The sequence below is a fragment of the Gymnoscopelus braueri genome (genome assembly GCF_963280865.1).
Source record: "Gymnoscopelus braueri genome assembly, chromosome: 23".
Taxonomy (NCBI): domain Eukaryota; kingdom Metazoa; phylum Chordata; class Actinopteri; order Myctophiformes; family Myctophidae; genus Gymnoscopelus; species Gymnoscopelus braueri.
In genome coordinates, this window is record NC_137625.1 from 25674715 (window position 1) to 25686538 (window position 11824).

General features: G+C 40.6%; 1 protein-coding gene and 1 long non-coding RNA gene across 2 annotated transcripts in view; both read left to right on the forward strand.

Moving 5' to 3' along the window:
• Positions 1-5548: 5548 nt before the first annotated feature.
• Positions 5549-9113, forward strand: LOC308080071 (immunoglobulin lambda-like polypeptide 5). The gene is made up of 4 exons (XM_080421803.1): positions 5549-5654; positions 6718-7008; positions 7626-7763; positions 8186-9113. Exons 1-4 carry the CDS (start codon positions 5600-5602, stop codon positions 8299-8301), a joined length of 600 nt encoding a protein of 199 aa, XP_080277929.1. The 5' UTR covers positions 5549-5599; the 3' UTR covers positions 8302-9113.
• Positions 9114-11230: 2117 nt separating this feature from the next.
• Positions 11231-11824, forward strand: part of LOC308080080 — a 3130-nt gene continuing 2536 nt past the window's right edge. The window contains exon 1 of the long non-coding RNA XR_013932670.1: positions 11231-11568. This is a non-coding gene — a long non-coding RNA (uncharacterized lncRNA). The remainder of the gene's footprint in view (positions 11569-11824) is intronic.

Sequence of the window (11824 nt, forward strand, 5' to 3'; positions counted from 1 at the left end):
TAGGCGTTTAAAAAAAAAGGCTGATGACAATTAACCACTATTATACCAGACCACATATCTTTGCTTCTGTTAGAGCTATAGTAATAATATTGGTGTCAAATTGTACATTTTTGGGGTTGAGGAATTCAATTAAATAGGTTTCAATGCAAAAAAAAACAATGCTTCACTAATTGCCATGACAGCGGGGGGTAAAATATGTAAATTTCATTTGAAAAATAAGTTTTAACAGGGTAACTTACCCCCTCTCCTCTAAAACTTTGATTTACTTTTCCCTTTGGTATGGAAGTACCTTAGGGCAATAAGAAAGAAATGATCCAAAGAGACAAATAAGATCACTCTTCATTTCTGAAATATATGCGTTTTTAAAAATGTCCGCCACCATTTGAAGTAATACTGCAGAACCCATATTTACTTCTGTTAAAGCTTAGCTATAATGGTAAAATTGTGTCAAAGAGTACATTTTTAGGGTCAAGGAATCCAATTAATTAGGTTTCAAGGCAAAACAAATCCCCAATATTTTAATAGTCTTGCACTTGCAAATAACCAGTTCTGGCAAGTCCCTCGAAATAATTGAAATTTAAGCCATTCATCAAAGGGCAAAAGGAAGAGGGGGCTCGACTCATCATTTACAGTTGTTGCCTTTTCCAAATATCGCTCATAAGCCATGAGTACAGAGCAGCTACAGACACCTGATGCATGTACAGTACCAGGTTCTGCAGATGTGGTCAACACCAATGAAAGACTGAGCTTTGCCACTAGTTGAAATACCACTATTGGTGAGAGCTGTAGTCCATCCACTGCCATTCATCCAGACACACTCCAGAGCATCTTCTCTGTATGCATTGCCCCCCATGTAACTAGGAAGGAGTCCTCACCAAGCTCTGTCTGGGGGAACTTCCACTGACGTTTTTTGGCAAGTGTGAATAGGGTCCGTTGATCAGCTAACATGACTGGTGTCTGACCTGGATTTAGGTAGTTGATAGCTTGAAGGAGGACATTCATTGCATGCCAAGCCAAGCCATAGTGGGACTGGTAGGAGACTCTGTGAACAGTGGCAGTATGTATGATCTGGACGGGGGGGCTGAACAAGGCTCTGCAATGCTTGCATAATATGCAGCCCATGAGATCCATTCTTCATCCTCAAGGTTGTCTTTCCCCACAAGGTGTCTGACTCTCTCCAACCACTGGGAGGCTTCTTCAATTATGTTGCTGAGAGGACAAGAGGCTGGCTGAGGATGACTGTTTGTATTAAGGGCAGGAACATCAGTTTGGAGTGAAACATCCAGATCCATTGTTGTGTAGAAAGCTGGCAAGGATTGTACATGCTTCTTCCCCATCTTAGCTGGAACTAGGATGTTAGTGAGATTGGCTGTTTGTTGGTCATCTGACGGGAAGTGCTGCTGAATGCTAATGCATGTCCCGTGGAGGGCTGATTTTGCTGTTGTTGATGATGGGTTGTGGTCAATGTTGTCAAAACCACCATTGGAGAAGACACCCTTAACTGCCTGAGGTGGGACCACCACACCAATCTGCTCCCACTGATTGATCACTGTACTCAATGTTTTCAAACGATCATATGATACACATATACCTCGCTTATGCATGGTATCCACCTGGTATAGTATGCAGGTGCAGATTCATTGCCAGATACAGTGAAGCTGGTGTTTCCCTGTGTGACAACTAACACTACTGCCACATTTCTTGGATCTGCATTTCACAGAGTTGTAAATGATTTGCTGCCCAATTGATGTAGCAACCTGGCACTTCTCTGGTTCAGGGGCTGGCTGGTCAATACCTTATCCATCCAGAAGCATCTTTAGGAACAATCGCAGTAGGGGAGGGATTGAATCAGGAGGCTGTGAAGGAACCTGTAAATTATTGTTTCATCGGAAGATATTCTTCCCGGAGTATCTTAGCTGCTCTGAAGATGATGGATACATCAGTAGATGTGTTGCTTTTCATGCCAACAACAGCTTTCAGGTCATCATCAAACAACATAACAGGGACCAGCTACGATCTAGTCGCACAGATCTGATGTCAATATCCTCACGAAGGCGGGTGGTGTTACATTTAATAATAATTGATTGACTCAAACAATTCATTGAGGACATGTGCTCTGATGACCTGTGTTGCCTTATTTTCTGTCGTGTCACAACGGCGGTTTCTGCTTTTCTATAGAGCCTAGTAAAGCATGCACGATGATGCACTGCCTCCATAGCTACCATGTCACCAGCAGCTTGTTTAGCTAACAGAAACTTGTCACCCAGCAACTGAGCACATTATTTCACTTTTCGATCCAATCCCAGGGTGGAAGCCCTCCTTAGTTCCTTTCTGTTGCCAACTTCACCACAGAAGAAACACGGTGTGGTTTGTTCACATGAGGATGATGATGAGCATGAGAGTATAGCCTGTACAGTGAACTTGCCACCACTATTCATGCACTGTGTTTTTACTGGGCTCACAGACTCTTCATGTCTTCTTCTTGCTCTGTCCACTTTTTGATCATTAATGGCACAGCTAACATAAAAAATGTTCTGTATTCAATGAGAAAGTAATACAAACCTCAAATTGAACCTCAAAGTGTCTCAGATTTTCTGTCACCTCTGATTTAATCCAATTGTTGCAGTCCCTGGTGCAGAATTTATGTTTTGTGGCAGCAACAGGTGTAACTCTCAGGTGATAGCAGTCAGACATATACACATACAGTCAGACAGACACTAATCTCTCAAGACAGATTCAGAGCTCCGCAGCTGAATCTGTCGGGAGCTCCTGATAGTTAGGAATGTTAGGAATGTAAACAAAGACACGTAGACCGGAAGTGGAGAGCTGAGGGCGGACCTAATGGCCACCATCCTGTTATCCACATTCTATTCGGAGGTCCCCCCCAGAGTCAAATTCAAAGGAAAAAAACAGCAGAGGGTGCTGTTTTTTTCCTTTTTTTTTTTTTACTGGGTTCCTAGATTGGACAGACACACATAGAGCATATGGCATGTGCATAAGAGGTTGTACTTCTTAACGTTTTTTATAGGGGGAAACATTTAATGTCTCCTTGTTGTCACTTATTTTGTTGATGAAATGTGCATATTTTACTCCCATTGTGAGGGTAATGAGAAAACTATTGTTTTTTTTAGTCTTGGAACCTATTTAATTGTATTCCTTGACCCCAGAAATGTACACTTTGACACCAATATTATCATTATAGCTCTAACAGAAGCAACGATATGGGCTATGCTGTATTGCTGTAAATGGCGGCGGCCATTTTTTTAAACGCACATACTTTAGAAATGACGTCTTATCTAGTTTGTGTCTTTGGATCATTTATTTCCTATTGCCCTAAGGTACTTCCATGCCAAAGGGAAAACTAAATTAAAGTTTTAGAGGGGAAATAAATGGAAAATTACCCTGTTAAAACGTATTTTTCTAATAAAATGTGCATATTTTACCCCTGTTTTCAATGGCAATAAGAAAATGATTGGGTTTTTTGCCTGGAAACCTATTGAATTGGATTACTTGACCCCAAAAATGTACACTTTGACACCAATATTATTATTATAGCTTTAACAGAAGCAAAGATATTGGTTCTGCTGTATTGCTGTACATGGTGGCGGCCATTTTTTAAAACGTGTATATTTCAGAAATGCAGGGTGATCTAACTCGTCTCTTTGGATAAATGTTTTCCTATGGCCCTAAGGTACTTCCATACCAAAGGGGACCTTTGTATCATGACTTGAAGTCAACGGCCTATTTTTGGGTCCTAACACCTCCACTAAGACTTGTGTCTGTTCATTAGCTGAATAAGGCAGACTTGGTCTGTCAGGCAGAAGGAGCGAGTGCATTCTCCGGCAGCGGCAACAGCCGCGGAACGTCCGCGGAACTTCCGGTGGAGGAGCGGCAGCTCTCGGCAGTGACTGCCGGCGGTGGAGCGTCAGCTGCCGGCGGAGCAGCGGAACTGCCGCGGAAACTGCCGGTGGAGGAGCGGCAGTCGCGGAACTGCCGGTGGAGGAGCGGCAGTCAACTTCTTTTTCCGCCGATAAAGTATAGTTTTGGACCATGACGGAGGCGCGCCGAATCAGCAGACCTTGAGGCCAAGGAGTCGCGCCCGAGCGCCTCCAGGCGCGAGTGCCCGCGACGACCGGCCGATGGTCTGCTATTCGACTAAGCGCCGTCCGAGTTATGTACCGATAGGCACAGAATCGTAAATAATATTGGTGGGGACTGCGTTACACAAACGCAGCACACTCCCAAAGCTGACGCCACCGGCAGCTCCAGCCGCCGCCGCCGCCGTCGCCACCGGCAGCAGCACTCGCTGTCCCTCCTGTCAGGGTCTTCTTTCTTTCAATATCCCGCACCCCGGCCCGGAGGGTTGGGGCGCCCGTGAGGCCAAAGGTCACGCCCGTGGGGGCGGGGCCTTGCGGCTAGGGGGCGTGCGGGGCTGGGAGGGTTTCTGTATGGCTATAAGCCCCAGGGGGGTTTATGAATCCCATAGTGAGTATGTTACGGAGAATTTGAAGAGAAACTCAAGGTTACGAATGTAACCCCGGTTTCTTTAGAATTCGGAGTAACATACTCACCTAACACCCCTGTTTGTGTGCATCTGCATGCAGAGAGCGGTTGTTAAAGAGGATGAGCCACGTCACGCGAGAGGCTTTATACCTCTTCCGGTCTACCGGACACGTGACATACCCTTCTCAGCCAATGAATGGCCCGGGAGTTTATGGTATGTAGCTCTGTGCATCGCCAGGAGGCGCTGATATCCCATAGTGAGTATGTTACTCCGAATTCTAAAGAAACCGGGGTTACATTCGTAACCTCGAGATATTGCATATTGTGTTTTGCATATTGCCTATTGCATTCCTCCCCCATATTGCTGTAATAATTGCTATAATATATTTAAGTGGCAGGGTAATCACTCCTGTCTGTAATGTGTTTCTGTCTGTCTGTCAGTGTCTGTCTGTCTGTCTGTCTGTCTGTCTGTCTGTCTGTCTGTCTGTCTGTCTGTGAGAACAGATGGTCACTTTTAATGAAACTTGTGTTAATGATCAGTAGGCTGCCCCAAAGAGAGGACAACATTCTCGGTCAAAAAGATCAAAGGTCAAGGTCACATTCAAGTTCAAGCAAGGTCAGAGTTACATAATGGATCATATCTCAGGGATCGAATAGGTTGGTTTAGGCAGGGTTTGTACCTCCAGGTATGGATTTACATTTCTTAATAATTCAGAATATGACTCAGAATATTTCTATCATAGTTGAAGTCTTATAAATATTTGAAGATAACTTTTCTATGGCTGGTATAACCTTTTGTTTCTTTGAAATTTGTAGTCAGATTTATAATGAACTAAACAATAATAATAATAATAATAATAATAATAATAATAATAATAATAATAATAATAATAATAATGAGTGTTATGTTATTCAGGTTGAGATGAAGTAGTAGTCATTATTTTCATTGGGTTAATAACACTTGCCTGAGCTGTTTTAGATAAAGGAGGGATCTGATGCCACCTCTCCTCTGACACATTTATTAGAACACCAGAGAAGCATTAAATCCATATTTGATGCTGGCTGTGTGATTACACAACCAGACAGGGTTTTTGTTATGGGACATGTCACTGTGTACGTCTTTGGCTCTGGGACCAGACTGTATGTTACAAGTAAGAGATTTATTTATTGATTTAATTATTTATTTATAAGTGATAGGAATTCTACATAGGCCTACTTTAGGTTTATATTAGCTTTATAGGTTAGGTTCATATTAAGTTGATATGTTAAGGTTTATATAAGATTTATATGTTAATTTAATATATGCGTAATAAAACCACGGAAATTGACAAACTGGCAATATCCGTGGAGATGTTTCAGATTTAAAATGTTATGAATATTCTTTGTATATTTGACAAATACAAATAATTAATATCACAATGTTTCATAGTGCTACATTTGTATATGTATTTGTTACATTTTATGATCCTGTTAAAATATGTCTACACTATAAAAACCAGATGAAGGACAAACTGAAAAAATAAATATAATCTGCACACTGTAAAGTAATTTGCTCTCAGTCAATATAGATTATTAATGTTTTGACCAACAACATCTTAAAGAAGAAAAATGATATCCACTTACAGTCCTTTACCAGGTCATTAATTACTTTGAGGGTCTTTGATGCATGTTTGTTTGATATTTTAAATTGACCAACATTTTATCTGATGACATATTAGCTATAATTAAATAATCATTTTTATAGGTTTTCAGGTGTAGAGAAAAGGGTGAATTAATTGTAACTGTATTCTATGTGTGTTCTATCTATGTTCTATTTAACCTCACATGAGCTATACAGATAGTGTGCAGGGACTCTGGAGGGGGGGGGAGATTGGACATTAGTTCCATTGGGGGGAGGGATATCCCCCCCACTTTTGGGATGAAGAAAAAAGAAAAAACCTCCAACATCTACACTTCATGGAGTACATTTTTTGTACCGAATTAACCGAATTAAAGTAACAAAAACACCCAAAAAAGTAACAAACCCGGTAAAAAAAAATGCAAATTTTCACATACATGCACGTACATCCCCTTCGGTTCTAAAATGCCCTCTGCGTCCTTCTGTGTGTGTGTGTGTGTGTGTGTGTGTGTGTGTGTGTGTGTGTGTGTGTGTGTGTGTGTGTGTGTGCGTGTGTGTGTGTGTGTGTGTGTGCGTGTGCGTGCGCTTGCTGCTAGATGAAGCAGTGCTGAAGCCCACAGTGAGTGTGTACACAGCGTCTCCAGATGCAGTGACAGGGAGGAGAGCGTTGCTGTGTTTGGCTGCAGGCATGTTTCCAGATGTGGTCCAGATGTCATGGAGGAGAGAGTCACCCAGAGGCCAGATGGAGGAGGTGCCATTCACTGAGAGGATGGAGCTGACAGAAGCTGGACGGACAACTGGACTCATTCTACTGGACCAACAACAGGCTGCCATGTATACATACCACTGTAACGTCAAACATGAAGGAGGAATCATCCACAAACAATGTAATGAAATTACTGCTCTCTCTCTCTCTCTAGTAAAGTTAAAGTCTCACTGGCCAATACCGACCCAGAACAGTTTTTCTCTGAGCTCCCATCTCCCATCAATGCTGAGATTCCAAGTATTATGATCTGTCACTGTGGAGTTGACGTTTTAACTTATTTACTGATGATGTACAAGTTTAATTAATGACAAAAACATGTAACCCTCCCTCTTCACCTGTATTTGGAAAACCGACTGATAGAAGACAGACTGGGTTTATCAGGCCTGCGTTGCCCTGTCTGTATTTATTTTTACAACAATATGTAGATATCTTTGATTTCTCTTTGATCCCCCCCCCCACACACACACACACACACAATTGTTTTCCTTTCTGAAAAAGTAAATGAGGGAGCTTTCACAAAAACAAATTACACCCACTTCTCCAGTGAAAAGGTTTTTCACTGGATGTTACTGGATTATATTTGTTCTGTTTATGTATTTATATACTACTAGCACTGTGCCTTTCAGCAAAGTACTATAGCCTACTTGAGCTTCCAATAGTTTCAGTTATTAACTGTATGAGTGCAACATTTCCCTGAATAAATAACAGAATTGTTCCCATCTGTACCTGCTATTCCAGTGACTACTACATCTGTGCCCGTGGTTACTACAGCTGTACCTGCTATCCCGGGGACTACTACATCTGTACCTGTGGCTACTACAGCTGTACCTGTCACTACGTCTCCTCCACAGCCTGCATCAGTGGACAATACTGACTGTAAGTTGACCTGTTTACTTATATGTCATGACAGTCATGAGTTAGTCATGAGTTGTCTTCAGTCATACTGTTCAGTAGTTATATATAGTAGTATAGTAGTATATATATATAAGTATATATATATATATATATATATATATATATATATATATATATATATATATATATAAGTATATATATATATATACACAAATACATATACACGACTGAACATTTCAGTAACTACTGTACTACTGTGTGTGTGTGTGTGTGTGTGTGTGTGTGTGTGTGTGTGTGTGTGTGTGTGTGTGCGTGCGTGCGTGCGTGTGTGCGTGCGTGCGTGCGTGCGTGCGTGCGTGCGTGCGTGCGTGCGTGCGTGTGTGTATGTGCGTGCTTGCGTGCGTTTGTGCGTGCGTGCGTGCGTGTGTGTGTGTGTGTGTCAGTGTTTCAGATGGTGTGTACAGTGAAGCTGGCGTCTCTGGTCTACTCTCTGATGGTGATGAAGTTCTTCATGTTCAGCTGTGGACTATTGCTGCTCCGCAGACCTTCATCACTCTAGAATCCTCATCATCACTATGTTGCTTGTGCTTGCTATGGTTACAATGGTGTCAGTTCTTCATGTAAACATTGCTATATTAATGTTTTCTATCATTTACACTTACACAGCAGAAAATGTGTAATTCTATTATAATCAAATTGAGTAAAAGGGAATCAGACAGTGAAACTAGAACAGCAATCAGTGGAGTGCTCTCCTCTGTCCATTGTTGCAGTGTCATGTACAATGCCACACCCCCTTTTGGGTAAAGGTTCCGTTTCATATTTTACTATATTAAAAAAACAGGACATGGGCTTTGAGTTTCTCTGTTGAAAGGTCAAAAACAATCTCTTAAATTAATATATTAATAGCATTTTATAAGACAGATTGATAGCTTTGAAGTATCCTATAATATAGTAATGCTATCTCTGATTGTATTGTATTGAACAGTTATGGTTTAGTTTTCATTTTTGTGCTCCAAAGCTTACTATATTATTATTCAACAATGAATTAAATATATTTTATAATATAAAATATTTGATCTAAAGTTTGCTTTTCAATCTGTATATTTATATATCAGTTGTATTTTATGTTGATATAAATAAACACATATTTCAATTAATTGTTTTTACATTGTGTTAGGGTGACCATAATTTGTCACAATATATTTGACATTTTACAATAAAAATGCTTCAGAAGGAATTTAACGGATGTGTTTTTTTGTTTTGTCTTTTCTCTACTTTTCATATAATCACACAATTAAACATCAACCTGTTTACAATCATTACCAAACAGTACAACACACCATCACAATCAGAGTTTAAATATTCACATGAATAAATTCAAAATATCTCTTTGTTGTTTGATCTCCCAAAAACAAAACTCTTCATCAACTGCCTTATATTTTGTAATTACGTGTCCTGGAAAAACAAACAAACAAACAAACAAACAAACAAAAAAACAAACAAACAAACAAACAAACAAACAAACAAACAAACAAACAGTGAGTTCCAATCTATTCCCTGTATAAGTGACTGTGTATACGTTTTTCAACTAATTCTCTAAAGGGTAAATGTTAGTGAGTAGGAATCAGGAATTTCGCCTTTCCTCACAGACCTTATTGAGGATTACATTCCACCCAGACCCCTAAGGTCGGCCGACCAGCTGTTACTGGTTGAGCTCATGACCAAGAAAAAGATTAGAGGTGATCGAGCCTTTGCTGCGGCTGCCCCGAGGCTCTGGAATAATCTTCCATTTAATATTAGAGCCTCTCTGTCCATAAACAGTTTTTAATCATTATTGAAGACATATTTATTTTCTCTGGCTTTTGAGCACAGCTAATCTGATACTCCATGACCACTGACTCTACCTCACTATTTTCTTATTCTTATTCTTATTTGTTATTGTTTTTCAATTGCTGCATATTTGTTGTATCCTATTGTGACATTGTTGTTTTCTACTGCTGTGTTACATAGCACTTTGGTTGGCTTCGGTCATTTGAAATGTGCTCTATAAATACAATTTGAGTTGAGTTGAGTTCCATCAGAGGCCATGTTGTCAAGTAGAAGATAATTCAACGTTTAACCTCCACTAGAGGACAGCATTATCAAGTAAATGTTGCACATTGATGCACTGTGCTTGATCATAGCATCACTATAAGGTAGGCTACTGGCATGAAGAGAACAACTCTCAGACTGAATGTTGATTATCACTTAGTTTCTCTGTTCATTTAAACCTTGCTGTAGAGATGGAACATTGGCTGTGGATGATTCTCACTGTTCTTATCTTTGGTATGATAGAAACTAAATCATGTTATTTCATATGAATATGGATCACTTTTACAAAGTTATCAAGCTGTATATCTGATTACTTCCCAAAAAAAAAATAATAATAAATTTAATTTAACTATTTTTGACCTCCAACTACTACAATTTAGATACATTTGGAGGGTTACAGCATAGATGAGAGCTTTGTTTTATACATGGAACATTTCTTTTGTGCCAAATCTTCTCAAATAGTTAGTGCTGATGTAGTTTTACTTATGAAAGGCCAATGACATTGCTGTTGTGACATGGTTATTTCTTGTTTTCCTCAGGATCCTCATGTGGTGATGAAGTGACTCCTAGCGTGTTGGAGGTGACCTCTACTGAGGGACAAACTGTCACTCTGTCCTGCTCCTATCAAACAGACAGCGAACACATTGAGCTTTACTGGTACCGTCAATATCAGAACCAGGGGCCTCAGTTTCTACTGTATAAAGGAGCCAGAATATATAGTTATCAACACACTTCTGATAATCGTTATCAATCAACAACCTCCAGATCATCAACTGAACTCACCATAACAGACGTAACCCTGGCAGACACAGCTCTCTACTACTGTGCTCTGAGAAACACAGTGATACAAAGACTGTATTAACTGTATTAAAACCTGAACACTCATATCTGTCTATTCTACAAAGAGAAGGGAAGTGGGGATAAAAACACAGATGAACTCTACTGATTTATTATTGATCAAAGCCACAGTGTTTGAAAAGGGTGAATTAATTGTAACTGTATTCTATGTGTGTTCTATCTATGTTCTATTTAACCTCACATGAGCTATACAGATAGTGTGCAGGGACTCTGGAGGGGGGGAGATTGGACATTAGTTCCATTGGGGGGAGGGATATCCCCCCCACTTTTGGGATGAAGAAAAAAGAAAAAACCTCCAACATCTACACTTCATGGAGTACATTTTTTGTACCGAATTAACCGAATTAAAGTAACAAAAACACCCAAAAAAGTAACAAACCCGGTAAAAAAAATGCTAATTTTCACATACATGCACGTACATCCCCTTCGGTTCTAAAATGCCCTCTGCGTCCTTCTGTGTGTGTGTGTGTGTGTGTGTGTGTGTGTGTGTGTGTGTGTGTGTGTGTGTGTGTGTGTGTGTGTGTGTGTGTGTGTGTGTGTGTGTGTGTGTGTGTGTGTGTGTGTGTGTGCGTGCGCTTGCTGCTAGATGAAGCAGTGCTGAAGCCCACAGTGAGTGTGTACACAGCGTCTCCAGATGCAGTGACAGGGAGGAGAGCGTTGCTGTGTTTGGCTGCAGGCATGTTTCCAGATGTGGTCCAGATGTCATGGAGGAGAGAGTCACCCAGAGGCCAGATGGAGGAGGTGCCATTCACTGAGAGGATGGAGCTGACAGAAGCTGGACGGACAACTGGACTCATTCTACTGGACCAACAACAGGCTGCCATGTATACATACCACTGTAACGTCAAACATGAAGGAGGAATCATCCACAAACAATGTAATGAAATTACTGCTCTCTCTCTCTCTCTAGTAAAGTTTGTAAAGTCTCACTGGCCAATACCGACCCAGAACAGTTTTTCTCTGAGCTCCCATCTCCCATCAATGCTGAGATTCCAAGTATTATGATCTGTCACTGTGGAGTTGACGTTTTAACTTATTTACTGATGATGTACAAGTTTAATTAATGACAAAAACATGTAACCCTCCCTCTTCACCTGTATTTGGAAAACCGACTGATAGAAGACAGACTGGGT

Excerpts from the sequence above, each read along its gene's own strand:
- LOC308080071 (XM_080421803.1), top strand. The coding sequence starts at position 5,600 with ATGGGACATGTCACTGTGTACGTCTTTGGCTCTGGGACCAGACTGTAT. Across the intron at positions 5,655-6,717 it reads GACCAGACTGTATGTTACAA|ATGAAGCAGTGCTGAAGCCC; the intron begins GTAAGAGATTTA and ends GCTTGCTGCTAG. Across the intron at positions 7,764-8,185 it reads ATCAGTGGACAATACTGACT|TGTTTCAGATGGTGTGTACA; the intron begins GTAAGTTGACCT and ends TGTGTGTGTCAG.